Below are 13,862 nucleotides of genomic sequence, written 5' to 3'. Positions count from 1 at the left end.
GTGTCTACTTTTCTGCTAACTCCTAGCCAGGTTTAATCAAAATGACCACTAACTGGACAATGTCTATGGAGTTTGAAAGTAAAATTGCTTAAAGGTTGTTTTTAGACAACATTAAAACCAGTAAACCATCCAGTAGAACTTCTGTTGTCTTTGCCATCCCTTGAGCACGCACAAGCACTTCTTGCGAACTCCAGTTCTGGTGCCATACAGAGGTGCTTTTTGATAACTGAGGTGCTGTTTGATAACAATACAAAGCTTTTTGATAACTGAGGCCCTCAGCGTCTCTTAACATTAATGGGGCATTGTAAGTTTTACTGGGAGTGCGAGCAGACTCCCTCAGGTTAGGGAAGAGTGAATCAGCCATGGCAACTCCTACTGCGGCCTCAGAATTGTTGTTCCTCCATGGGGTTTCAGTGGGTGTCTACGTGGTGGTGCTCCAGCGGTTGGAGGGGAAAAGCTAACACACCCTGTGCAAATTTGATTTTGAAGAGTGAAATATCTGCATACTCTTTCAAAATTGAAACCTTGTATATGCAGGATTTTGTTTCTTAGTATGATGCTTTTTTTTAGAACAGATCACAGCCCAGAAAATGGTACATAGTATTAAAAATAACCTTCTTGAACAGAGAGAGCGGGAGATGCTTTCTTCAGCTTTAGTGTTTGTGTCTTGGGTCCTAAATGTTCATAGAGATCTGTCTTTATTAATCAAAGTATTTCCCCAGTTTAACTTGTTTCCAAAATCTGATGGATCTTAATGTTTCTGGATATACTAAATACAGGGATCAGTTACAGTTGTAATATAATTACTAATTAGTTATTACTTTATTATGCTTTGTTGAATGCTACCTGCAGTTCATACCAAGTTAAATTATTGTGGAGTTGCTTTCTTTAATCTGAATTCTAGTGCAATCATCTATTCTATATAATCAGTATATCCAGTGGGAGGTGTCCCTGCCCATAGCAAGGAGGGTGGAACTGGATGATCTTTAAGGTGCCTTCCAACCCAAACCATTCCATGGTTCTGTGATTCTATTCTGGAAATTATAAATCATTGGTATTTCTGTATTTCTGGAGAGAGTTAGAAATATCCATGCAAGAAAATCCCGTGTTTTAAAACGAGTCCCGTTAAGAAAATCTGATTACTGGTATTTTATAGGATGAAAAATTGGTTCCTTTAAAGCAGTTTTCCTTATGTTATAAATCTGTTTGTATTTTAGGATGTGGTTTTTATTTTAACTTAATGTAGCAATAGAAACCACGCTGCTTCTGATTCAGTGTTCAAAATGTTCACTAGCACAATGAGCTTTAATTTTACAGTGTGGATTTGTGCAGTCCCAGTTCCAGCAGAAGTTAGACCCCAAAATCTGAGAGGTCTGAGGGTTCCTCAGCTGCCCAATGCATTGTGCAGCAAAACTGGTAATCCGAAAAGCATCATAAAGTAAGCTTTCACCATCATGTCTTTGGAGGGTTATCCATTTTCATGGTGACAGAGTTACTTTCTTGGGAGGAAAAATTTATGGTGGATTTTGGCATTTGTTTTGAAGAGGTCATCTGTATTCACAAGGAACGTCTGTGAAGTCTGGTGCCTTGAATGGAAAAGGCTTCAAGCATCAGGTAGTTTTGGGGCCCTCCAGCTCCAAGGCTGTTTAAAACTTAGATCTGATTGGCTTTTGCTCTCATTTTCTTGGCTTCTTTATAATTTGGTTGGTGCCTTTATTACTTCACCATCTATTAATTACTCCCTCGTTGAGTCCACATTGCACGCAGCAGCGCTTCCAGCAGTGCTAACTATAGAGCGAAGCAACGCTGCAATCAGAACAAGGTCGACAGTATCGCGTGTCGATGCCACTCAGTAGGTTAATTCATTTGCATTAGTTCATAGGCTCTAAAGCAACAAAGGAGGAACTTTCATCATCTGAAATGGTTTTTCGTTTTTCAACCGTCCACTTTATTTCTTTGTGATATTTTTGGGAAAGACTTCAACAAATGTTTGGCCTTGAGAAGGCCCTTCTCTCCAACGTGCCCTTCCCCAAATCCCTCTTGAAAAGAAATTGGCCACAGGCACTTTCTGCTTCCCCAGGAGTTTTATTCAGAGGAGAGAATTTGCAGCAACCTTAGAGTGACATCTATTACAGAGATGGAGAAGAGTATTTGACTTGAACAAAGATTATAATATTGCTTTTTAGTGTTTGTCCTCTACTAGTGAGCGCAGATACCTTCTTGACTCTGGCAAAACATGTAGAAGAGTTAGCGTGACCATGCAGAGTTCGTCACAATAGCTTTTTAATTTTCATTGTGTTTGTAAACCATGCTTTGCTTTTGGTCTGCTGGCATGGGCCAGGCTGTGAACACAGCGCCCATAGAAGGAACTTGGTAACAGGGCATTGCGTTTCATCCTTCAAGAGAGTCATAGAATGGTTTGGGTGGGAAGGGACTTCAAAGCCCATCCAGTCCCACCCCCTGCCATGGGCAGGGACCCTTCCCACTGGCTCAGGGGCTCCAAGCCCCATCCAACCTGGCCTTCAACACCTCCAGGGATGGGGCAGGCACTGCTTCTCTGGGCAGCCTGGGCCAGGGCCTCCCCACCCTCACAGAAAACAATTTCTTCCTAATGTCTAATCTAAATCTTCCCCCTTCTACTCTAAAGCCATTCTCCCTTGGCCTGTCACTACAGGCCCGTGTGAAAAGTGTCTCCCCAGCTTTCATGAATGTCAAAGCATGAAAAAATAGGTTTTTGTTTTATTGTTGTTGATGTTTTCTCTATAAGTTGCTCAAATGCCATCCTAACCTTGTATGGCAAAGGGAGGAGTAATGAGAAACTCAAATGCTGGCAAATCTTTCAGAAGAGTGTTGCATCCCAGCTTCCATCAGAGGGGATGGGAGTTAGAAGGGCTCAGATTCTTAGTGAAAAGGACAGGAGAGGGTTAATTTTATTAACATACATTCTTGCTTCCTAGTGTTCTTAAAGATATTAAGTACTTAATGAATGCCTTCAAACAAAGTTAAACTTCAGGGAAGTAAGAATCGTTATATTTTACAAGGGCCGTTTTCTTTATAACATTATATACTGCAGGAATGCCAGCAAATGTTCACTTGTATAAAGAATGTTTCCCCACATCCTTCAAACACTTTCTTTCCCTCATTTGTACAGTATGTTCCTATACTTCTAACTCTCACCAACAGAAGGTTAATAAAGCTTTCTAGGACTACCAGATTATTGTCTGTGCCTGTCACCGCTGAGCCGAGTGGGGAGAGGGTGGAAGCTGGCTCTGCGCCCATCTTGCAGCACTGGTGTGCAGTTTGTCAGTGTAGTTGCTAGACAACTGCTGGGGCTGTATTTTGTCTTTTTAGTAAGTCTGTACTGCTCCAGAAGAAGCGACCCTGGCCTCGCCCTGGCTTGGTGGTTGTGCTTCCATGCTGCGTGCTCTCCAGCGCTGGCAGAGCCAATGTGCAGGCTCACAGCGAGTGATGGAGGGACCTGACCTGCAGAAAGGTGGCTGGGGATAGAAGTGAGTGGAGGAGCGGGCAGAGGAAGTAGAAGCACATCTGGAAGCAGTGCTGACATTGCTGGTTTAAAAGGTTCTTTAAACCGTAGGTTGATGTGATGCTCTGCCAAGAAGTCGCCTTTTGGGAAGGTCGGGTTGCTTTGGCACAACAGAGTTAGGCAGGAATGGTTTAAGCTGTTATTGCCGTTGGACTTAACAGCAGTCCAAGTGATGTGCCAGAAGGAGTAGATGGCGCAGCCGGATTGACACTGGACTGGGCAGCAGCTGAAGAAATTTCATTCCGTGAGGATCACTCCATGCAGCCACTGAATTCAAAGGCAGGAGTGGCATGGGCTCCCTTGGGTGATTTGCAGACAAGAGCAGTAAGACAGTGCCTGTCTTCTGGGAGAAGAGGGCCTGCCTTTCAGTTGGCTTTGAAAAGGTTGGTGATGTTTATGATTCACAAGAAATCCAGGGGCTTTTCTGGTGTGAAAATATGTAGGGTGAGGCTATAATAAGGGCTGTGATCAGTTGTAGGGTGGGTGCACGCTTGCAGCGCTCCACGGGATACTGAAGATTGATGCCTCCAGCTCAGTGGTGAAGGAGAAAAAGAACCAAGAGAATTGGGCTCTGCAGGGAAGCACTTGAAGAAGCAAGCTTGCAAGGCTTAGTATTATGTTCTTTTATGAGAGTGAGAATTACAAGTGAGCCTCTAAAAGAAAGGTAGTTATGGTATATGTGTGCTTTGTGGGGAGGAGCAGCCTCTGTGCTGTGCAGTTCTGCTTAGCAGACAACTAATTCCATCCTTTCCCAACCCACAACTTGTCGGCAGGCATGGGAGAGCGAACGGGAAGTGTCAGAAACCTTTGTTGTTCTAAAATACAAGAAGCTGGTTGACAGGAGCGGAGGAGTTGCATTGATTAAATCTGAGCTTCCATCGTCATCAGTAGCAGGGATCAGCCACGTGGGCTGAGAAATAATTACAGCATTGGTTCTGATTACAGAGGAACAAAGCTTGCTTTAAGGCTTGAGTGGCGCTGGTCCTCAGCATTCAAAATGCAGGACTTGCTGTATTGAAGGAGCTACAGGAGTCAAATGTGCAGTGGGAACTGTGTTTACGCTGGAGTTTCTTCCTGTAACCCTTTTTTGTACCTCATGTATTCATTTTGCATGTGTTTTAATGACTAAAATAGCCATATGTAAGACATCTGAGCAACGCTTTCAGCTTTTTGCTGCTTAATGCAGTATCGTGAGACAATGGGATGAGATTCAACAAGGCCCAGTGCCGGGTCCTGCACTTGGAACACAACAACCCCATGCAGCGCTACAGGTTTGGGGGCAGGGGGTGGCTGGAAAGCTGCCTGGCGGAAAAGGACCTGGGGTGTTGGTTGAGAGTGGCTGACATAAGACAGCTGTATTCCCAGTGGCCAAGAAGGCCAGTGGCATCCTAGCTTGGGTCAGAAACGGCATGGCCAGCAGGTCCAGGGAGGTGATTCTGCCCCTGTACTCAGCACTGGTGAGGCCGCACCTTGAATCCTGGGTTCAGTTTTGGACCCCTCACTCCAAGAAGGACATTGAGGGGCTGGAGTGTGTCCGGAGAAGGGGAAAAGAGCGGAAAAGGTCTGAAGCACAGGTCTTATGAGGAGCAGCTGAGGGAGCTGGGGTTTTCAGCCTGGAGAAGAGGAGGCTGAGGGGAGACCTTATCACTGTCTACAGCTACCTGAAAGGAGGGCGTAGCAAGGTGGATGCTGATCTCTTCTCCCAGGTGACAGGTGATGGGAGGAGAGGGAATGGTCTCACGTTGCACCAGGGGAGGTTCAGATTGAACGCCGGGAAACGTTTCTTCACCAGAAGGGTTACTGGGCACTGACAGAGGCTGCCCAGGGAGGTGGTGGAGTCACCAGCCCGAGATGGGTAGATGAGGTGCTCAGTGATCTAGTTCAGTAGTGGGCAGGTATGGTTGGACCCAATCATCTCAAAGGTGATTTCCAACTAAATGATTCTATGATTGTGTTGTGGAGGTACGAGTACAGGTATTTTAGCATTGCTACTGATGAAGAACCAGGACAAGCCTTGCTTCTTCCATACTTCAGTACATGGTAAACTGGAAAAAGAAGCTTATCCTCAACTTTTTGCTTTCGGAGGGGCGGGTGCACACGCATAGTTCATGTGGGACACACGATATTGCATTTTTTGTGCTGTTTGTGGGCTTCAGTCTGCTTGCAGGCTGAAAGAGGTTAATAACATGTTATAGCAACGCATGGGCTTTGTACAAGTGTAAGGAGTCTGAGTTACCCCTCATGCTCTCCTAGAAAGCTTTGATGACTGAATCTGTGGGATTAGATATGAGAAGAGGTCTCTGTTCTCAAACAATGAGAAGAATGCTGTGTGTTTCCCCACAAAATACTATTTCAAAGCTTTCAACTGCTGTAGGTAGTAATTATAGTTATTTAATGCTCAGCTGAGAGTAAAAAACAAGGAAGATTAGAGCTTTCCAAAATGTTTTCAGCCTGCAAAACATTCCCTTACATGTACAGTGTTCCTCTTGATGATTCTGGTCAACCTTGCCACATGATTTTGGCTAAACCCCTGATCCTTGGCGCAGGGCAGGGTGCTGCTGCTCGGGAGTATGAGTGATCCCCTGGGATAAGGAATATCTGGTTGCTGCTGCTTTACCCCTGTAATGGGATTTGAAACCACATTGCTCATCGACATTCCTACCGACCAGGCTGTGTGAGGGTATTCATTGTCATTTGGCAGCCTGAGTGTAGCTTTCCTTCGGTCCCTTTGCTTTTCTCATAGTTGTGTTTCTGAATTTGACCTCAAAATCTGTCTGTGCTGCGTACATGAACCTGGAATTAAATGGAGTTGCTTGGAAAATGCATTTGGATGCTGGGTCTGCAGCCATTGGACCCACTCCCGTTAAATGCCACCTGAGAAGTGCTAAGAGCTTTAAAATCCTACTGGGAATGACAAGCTTGAGCTGCCTCTCTGGATGAGCGAATCGAAGACCAGAAAGCTGCTTGTTTATTTTGCAGTAGAAATGGGCGTGACCTGCTTTGAGAGGAGTAAAGTGATAAAAGTTACGCAGCGCTGAATTGGCTGCAAGTCACTCAGTACCTGAGCGTCACTTGTGATGCCTGCAATATGGGAACCGGGAGGGCTGGAGGGCAGTGGCGGGATCTGCGGCTGTCACCTGCCTGATGCGCTGTGAAAAACACCGTGGGGTTGTGAAGGATAGGCTGGCAGTTCAGGGACAGTAGGCTGTCATTTTCTGGTTTGCCCTTGGGTAGAATAGGGATAGTGGCAAGATGAAGGTGGAGTTTCCATGGCTGGAATTTAGAAGAGAGAAAGTATCCTATTCCTGTTGAATGTGAAAGGATTTAGATGCTAACTTCCATAGGCTGCTTTTCTTTTCTTATTTTGTTAATTTTTTTTTCGTTTTTTGAAAGCAGTTTCAAAACCTCAAAGTTTGGTGAAGTCTTGCTCACCAGAAACAGCCAGGGTACCAAGTCAAGGACCAATACAGTTTGCAAGCCACGTGTAATCAAGAACGATTGTGCTCTGCTTTTGGTTTTCTGTTTGATACCAGTTATCCTAGAGGAGAGGAAGAGAGTCCAGGGTTCAGGACGGCTCCATCAGGTGGGAATAGACCTGAGTGCACGGACGCATCCTGTGTAAATCTGGCAAAGTCCTGCGATTGCTCTGTGTTGCTGATGCCTCAGTGGGGCTGGGTTAGGTTACAGTGAAGAGAAGGCAGATAGGCTGTCACATCTTGAAGTAAAATGGGCTCTGTGGAGTTACCCAAGGTAGTAATCTTGAGAAATGTGATACTATCAGAAAGGAAGGAATCTCTGATAGACTTGGAAAATATGTTTTGTTTTAATGTCTTTGTTGCTATGACAAAAAAAAAAATTATTGGAGAAGTTTTTAATACAGTGCTCTGGCTTAACTAGACCAGTCTGAAATATCTGACTTATGTAGACAGTCAGCTAAGAAATGTGATAGTATTCCAGCTACTAATCTTCTTATGCCAGGGTAAGGCAGGAATGTGTCTTCAGAGCTGATATTGTAACTGATATGGCCCTTGTGCTTACAGAATGGACTCAACGCTCTGCACCTGGCAGCTAAAGAAGGCCATGTGGGACTGGTACAGGAATTGTTGGAAAGAGGCTCAGCTGTGGATTCTGCCACGAAGGTAATTCATGCGTGTCTGTAAGATTATTCACAGAAAAGGATAAAGTCAAATATGTGCGAGAAATCTAGAAAAAAAAATATTAAAGTGCAAAGTAAGAGAATATAAAAACCTCACTGATATTCAAAATGCTATTTCAGTTATGGCTTATGTTTGTGTTCTTTGCTGAAGCTCAGTGGTAGTAAATGGAGAGGGAAAGGTTATTATTTGTACAATCTGTTTACAGGGGAAGCAGTAAAAGGTTTTAGCAGTGCAAAACTTTTATTTCCAGTGTCTGGTTCCCAATGTCAGAGTGTGAATATAGCTCAAAATAGTTTTTTCTAAATCTGTGAGAATTCATAATTAATTGTATCATACCCAGAGCCCTATCACACAGGGCACAATGGAAAATACACCTGCCGTCAGCCTGTCACCAGGCAGGCACATGTGAGTGTCCAAAGCATGCAGTCAGTAGTTTTATGGGTGGCAAATTCCTTCCAATGGGCCAGATTTGCTGACTTCAGCGATGCATTGTTTGATTCCTAGAGTCTAGATGGGCTGCCTGTGCTTGGCCTTTGTATTCCATTACCACCCCTGTGGCTCTCATATTTTATGATTTCCGATGCACAGGATCTCCATCAAGTTAACGCTTGGTCCTCAGCTCAGAGTGCTTCTTGTTGAACTTATGGTTTCCATCACTGATGAAAAACCAGAAGTTCCCTTCTTAAAAAACACCTTTAAGTCACTCCTTGATGAAGCTGTTGGTAGAACTGCCAGCTTCTAGATAGGACTTTGGGGCTTGTTTTGGTTTTATGAACCATGTGTGTTTAATAAAGCCATTTAAATATCAGTCTTGGGATGAGAGATTGGCCTGGAAAAAAATATAAGGCTATTATAAAAGCAGTGGTCTGCTACACCACTGCTGTTTTGTGAGAGATAAGTTATGTGAGGAGGTTACACAACCACACAAGAAATCTTAGCTGTGACTATCAGTTCCATCTCTTGTGGTGTTTATGGAGCGTCATGGAGCTGTAAGGTTAAATTGTACACAAGAAATGGATGTTATAAAGAACTGCTGGCTGGAATTATGCCTATAGAAGAGTAACGTCTTTCGTTTTTCCCTCCCTGTCACAGAAAGGGAATACAGCCCTGCACATCGCATCCCTAGCAGGCCAAGCTGAAGTTGTCAAAGTTCTGGTTAAGGAAGGAGCCAACATTAATGCACAATCTCAGGTATGAGGAACTCCCTTCTCCCTTCTGAAAGTTACTTGGTAAAATTTTATAAGATCTGAGATGTTGGGCAGTGACTCCAAAAGTCTGAGCCTGGTGAAGCAATCGAATTGAGGCTCACATAGCATTTAGTGGTAAGTAAAATAAAAGTGAATAACAAATTAAAGTCATCGTGTACTCATTGTGTGATACAGGTACTCACGCTGTTGTTGATTGAACTCTTTTAGGAATTCATAGTGTGCTTTAATCAATCATTTCAGAAATTTTTCAAAGGATGGAAATATGTCTACATTTGAGTTGAATTTGGTGAGACGGAATTTCTTTTGGAGAAGATAATTTCTGGAAGACTCAATTTATAGGATTGCTTTTGCTGGCTAGAAAATTGCAGGTGACCTACTCCAGGCTTCTGAACTTGTTTTGTATTGGGTCAGAAAGAATGTAAATTAGAGGTTTGGAATATACATTTGAAATGGGGAGTACCCTTGTCTGGGTAGGCAAACCAACCATAACCACAGCCCTGTTATTTCCACTGCCAGGAAGCTTCTCTGCTCTTTTCTGATCTGTCCCTGTCTCCTCTGCTCTATCAAACAGATGCACAATTAGCACTATAATCTAATTGACCAAGTTATCCTACCACATATTGGAGATACGTGCTTTTTCCTTTTTTTTTTTTAGGATGAGGAACAATTTCTCAAGTAAACAGTTTGATTAATATTTATAAATGCTTTACCTATGGCAACTGTCTGTAGCTTTGGGGAACGGAACAGATGGTATGGATGAGGACTATATTTGATAAAGAAGCTATGTTGTACTAAAGTGTGTAGTCAGCTTGTGACATTCTCGAAGTAAATCATCGAGCTAAGTAAAACTGCTCAAACTGAGTCCTAGTGCGTCAGTCAGTGACCACAAATACTGTTTCTGCAGTGATGGTGTAAGCCAAGACAGTGAGAAAAACAAGTTAGAGGTCAATTAATTTCAAATTACATTTTCCTACTAATTTTCAAATTACTTACTATCTCCAGGCGAGATAATGACCCTGAGCTTAATCTTGCTGGGGTTTGTGAGCGGAACAAGGAGAGAGTGATCGGATCTAACAGTGCAGCTGGCAACTACTTTGGTTGAAGAGTTGCATAGAATCATAGAATAGCTTGGGTTGGAAGGGACCTTAAAGATTATCTAGTTCCACCCCCCCTGCAATAGGCAGGGACCCACTGGATCAGGAAGTTTCAGGAAGCACGGCTGGGGCTGTGCAGGATGCTTTTCTCTCTCCACTCTCTAGCCCATTCCCTGATCATTAGGAATGCAGACGAGTTTGTAAAAGGCCTTGGTTTGTCAGAATCCATCCTAAGTCTGCCTGCGTCCATGTCTTGGTTGCCCAGACCTGGGAAACTGGGACCTGGAGGGGTTTTTTTTTTGCTGTTTGTTGCTACTTTGCAATGTCCATCATAAATTTGTAAGCAGAGAGCAGGGGGTGATAGGTTTTATAAAATGTTTGTCTGTACCTTCATTACTTTTTAAGGCAAGAGGGAAACTGCAAAGACCTTTAAGCTGCTCAACTCCTAGATTCTTTAAATACTTTCTTTATTACGCTTTCTGCCCCAAAGAGTGCTCTTGGGACAACTGATGGGCAGTTACCTCCCATGCCTTACTTCCATTACAGATAAGAAATACCGTAATTCCATTGCCCCAAAATTTAGTAAACTGTTTTCATAATGACCCAAATGAGTGCTTTCTTCACACATTTATCAGCCTTTTTATGTGTATAAGAAGATAAAGTAACATCTTTCGTATTAGGATTTTGAGCATGGTGAGGGAAATAATGGTAAAACCAATAATTTCGTGAAGCAGCATCCCTCAAAAAGCCTTCATAAAGGCTGTATCTTATGCTGGAAAAATAAATGAAGTTTTCTAAATTGAAAAAAAAATCCTTCCAGAATTGGCAGTTGTTTTCACAGGTATTATTTTTTACGCTACTCTGGTTTTAAACACATTCTGTGTAATGTGCACAGACCTGTTAGCAGGCATTTGCTACTCGAATCACTTGAATGAATCTGATAGAGGATGTTTCCTCCCCAGTCCTGCTCACCAGTTGCCTCCAGTCAGGATGAATTCAAACTGCTGTGATAAATGTGCCCTGGATTTGTGCCACATGGTTTTAATTAAACAAGTCTCCTTGACTTGAATGGGGGGGCGGTGAGTCCCTAATGCAGCGCGATGCGGCTGTGGGGGCCTCTGGGTCGTGTCTTGCTGTCCTGCTGCCCTTTGCCGGAAGGGATGGATCGTAGCACTTTTTACAGTGTTTGTGTGAGCGCCTTCACACCCCTGTACCCATGTAGCAATAATTTGAGTGACTGAGCAGGTGGCACCTATGTGACGGGTGCAAAAGATGTGGTTTTTAAAGTCAGAGCTCCTAAGAATTTCATAGGAACATTAAGGAATCATTAAGGTTGGAAAAGCCCTCTCAGCTCATCCAGTCCACCCGCCAGCCCAGACACACCGTGCCTCCTAAACCGTGTCCTGAAGTGCGACGGCCATGTGCTTTTTGAACCCCTCCAGGGATGGAGACTCCACCACTGCCCTGGGCAGCCTCTGTCGGGGCTTCAACACTCCTTCAGTAAGGAAATGTTTCCTAATATCTAGTCTAAACCTCCCCTGATGCAACTTGAGGCCAGTTTACTTCTAATAATGATTTGCCTGAGGCTTCCCTTGGAAGATTAAATTAAGTAATTTCTCCGTGTTCCATGAATGTGGTGAGGACAATGGTTGCTGCCTTTCTACTCAAGATCAGATCGACATGCTCAAGAGTCATGTGTGTAATAGAAAATTAATAAGTTAGCAATAAAAAAAAAAGAAAAACAGAAACTCAAAGAACAGACACTTGGTTTGTGATAAATGATCGAGAGAGATTCAAGCTTACCTAACTACAGCTGGGAAAACAAATTAAAACATGAAGTTATGTAGGAAGAGAAAAGGAGACTGATTGAGACAGAAATGAACAAAAATAGAAATTGAAGGTAAATTTGAATAAAGAAGTGATAAATTATGAGCTAAATGCTCAGTTTCTCTTTATTATGTTTTCTGTATATTCCATTTTTGAGGATAAATGCTGTATTGTTGCTCTTAAATCTGTTTGGAACAGCTGTTGCTGTTGAGGACGTATATTACATCCTCTCCTTGGCATCCCTGCCATTTCACACTTTAGTTTTTTGAGGCCCCTGCTCAGTGCTGTTTGCTGGTTGTGATTTAAAGCTGGTGAAGTTCCTCAGGTTGCCCCCTAAATTCTTCGCTAAAGAACTCTGTATCTGTCAAAATTGTTTTCATTTCCAGTGATAACAATTTGCCACAGTGATGCAATTTCTTCCCTAATGACAAACCAGTAGATAAAAGAGTATTCTCCACTCCATCTTGCTCAGTTTATTGTTTTTCCTTCCCTTTTCTCAGCTAAATGGCACAGAACCTCTGGCCGTTATCCAGACTTACACATCTGAAACCCCACGCTGATCTTCCAGACCTCTGCACCAATGCAGTAACAGAATTGTCTTAGAAAATGACATTAAAAACTATTATAACTGCTGAGATTGCACCCCTCTCTGCGCTGGCTGAGGCTGTTAAGCTTTCAGGACCTTGTTTTTATGGATTTTGGTTTTCAATTTGATTACTTCGCTTCGCCCTTCAGTGTCAGATTGGCCTTCACAACTGTGATTTTGTTCATCTCCCTCTTTTAACAAGTCTGTTCCTTCTCAGCTAATATGCTGTCGCTGTTATTTTTAGAGAAGTAATTTCTATTTTGAAACAGAGCCTAATTGCCCCGTGATCGCTAATTGAGTGATACCACTTCCACCTGCATGCGTGTCGTTTGAGAGCTGGCATCTTCCTTGACTGTGTTTCAGGTGGATGCTGAAATGAGGGCGCACCCAGAAATGGCTGGGGATCTAGAAGATGCTGGTCCCTTTTTGGCCTAACCCCACCCAGAACTTGACAAGTGATTGTTTGTCTCAATTGGAATCACCTTTTGCTACAAGTATTGCCGGAGATAATAAATGTATATAATGAAGATCAGTAAAACCTTCAGTTTATGAAGTGAAGCAGATCTAGATATGTGTCATCAAGTAAAATATCAGTTTCTGCAATTTCTCTTGATTTGACCAGAACAGTACATCTTCGTGACCAAGCTGTACTCCCTCACAACACAAAAACTTGGCTGGTGCCTGGATGGGGAGGACTGCAGTGTGAAGTGGGTAACAGCTGCTGGGCTTGGTCCAGGCTGTGCCTTTGAGCTAGGGTTGCATTTCTTTGCGGAGCAGAACTTCATCCCGTGGCATAATGTAATCTTTTGCAATAGCTATTCCCTTGGGTGGGCGATCCTCTAGGAAAAAGCCCTCAGGGGACACTGAACTGTTTTGTTATGCAGAAGCATGGAAGTGGCGTTGGCCATTTATTGCTCACACCTACCATCACACTCACTGAACCCACTGCTGTGCTCCTTTCACAGCAGGATCACCTCCTTACCTCAAACCTTTTCTTAGTTGTTACTTGTGCGTTACAACAGTAATTATTTTCGTAGAATCCTAGAATGGTTTGGGTTGGAAGGGACCTTAAAGCTCATCCAGTCCCACCCCCTGCCATGGGCAGGGACCCCTCCCACTGGATCAGGGGCTCCAAGCCCCATCCAACCTGGCCTGGAACACCTCCAGGGATGGAGCAGCCACAGCTGCTCTGGGCAACCTGGGCCAGGGCCTCCCCACCCTCACAGGAAAATATTTCTTCCTAATATCTCGTCTTCATCTCCCCTCTTTCAGTTTCAAACCCTTCCCCATCATCCTGTCTCTGCACTCCCTGATCCAGAGCCCCTCTCCAGCTTTCCTGGAGCTACTTTCTGTACCGGAAGCATCTCTAAGGTCTTCCCGGCGGAGCCTTCTCCTCTCCAGGCTGAACAACCCCAACTCTTCTGTCCTCCAGCCCTCGGGTCATCT

The 13,862-nt window shown here is 43.7% G+C and overlaps 1 protein-coding gene across 11 annotated transcripts in view; it reads left to right on the top strand.

The window, feature by feature from the left end:
• ANK2 (ankyrin 2) overlaps positions 1-13,862 on the top strand; it is a 204,382-nt gene that overhangs the window by 72,026 nt on the left and 118,494 nt on the right. For all 11 annotated transcript variants that reach the window (XM_054066109.1, XM_054066119.1, XM_054066110.1 and 8 more), the window contains exons 3-4: positions 7,585-7,683; positions 8,794-8,892. In XM_054066109.1, the coding sequence (XP_053922084.1) occupies positions 7,585-7,683; positions 8,794-8,892 (198 nt within the window). The remainder of the gene's footprint in view (positions 1-7,584; positions 7,684-8,793; positions 8,893-13,862) is intronic.

This window comes from Cuculus canorus, chromosome 4 (assembly GCF_017976375.1).
Source record: "Cuculus canorus isolate bCucCan1 chromosome 4, bCucCan1.pri, whole genome shotgun sequence".
NCBI lineage: Eukaryota > Metazoa > Chordata > Aves > Cuculiformes > Cuculidae > Cuculus > Cuculus canorus.
Note: the sequence above shows the minus strand (reverse complement) of the source record. Positions and strands in the feature narration are given on the sequence as shown.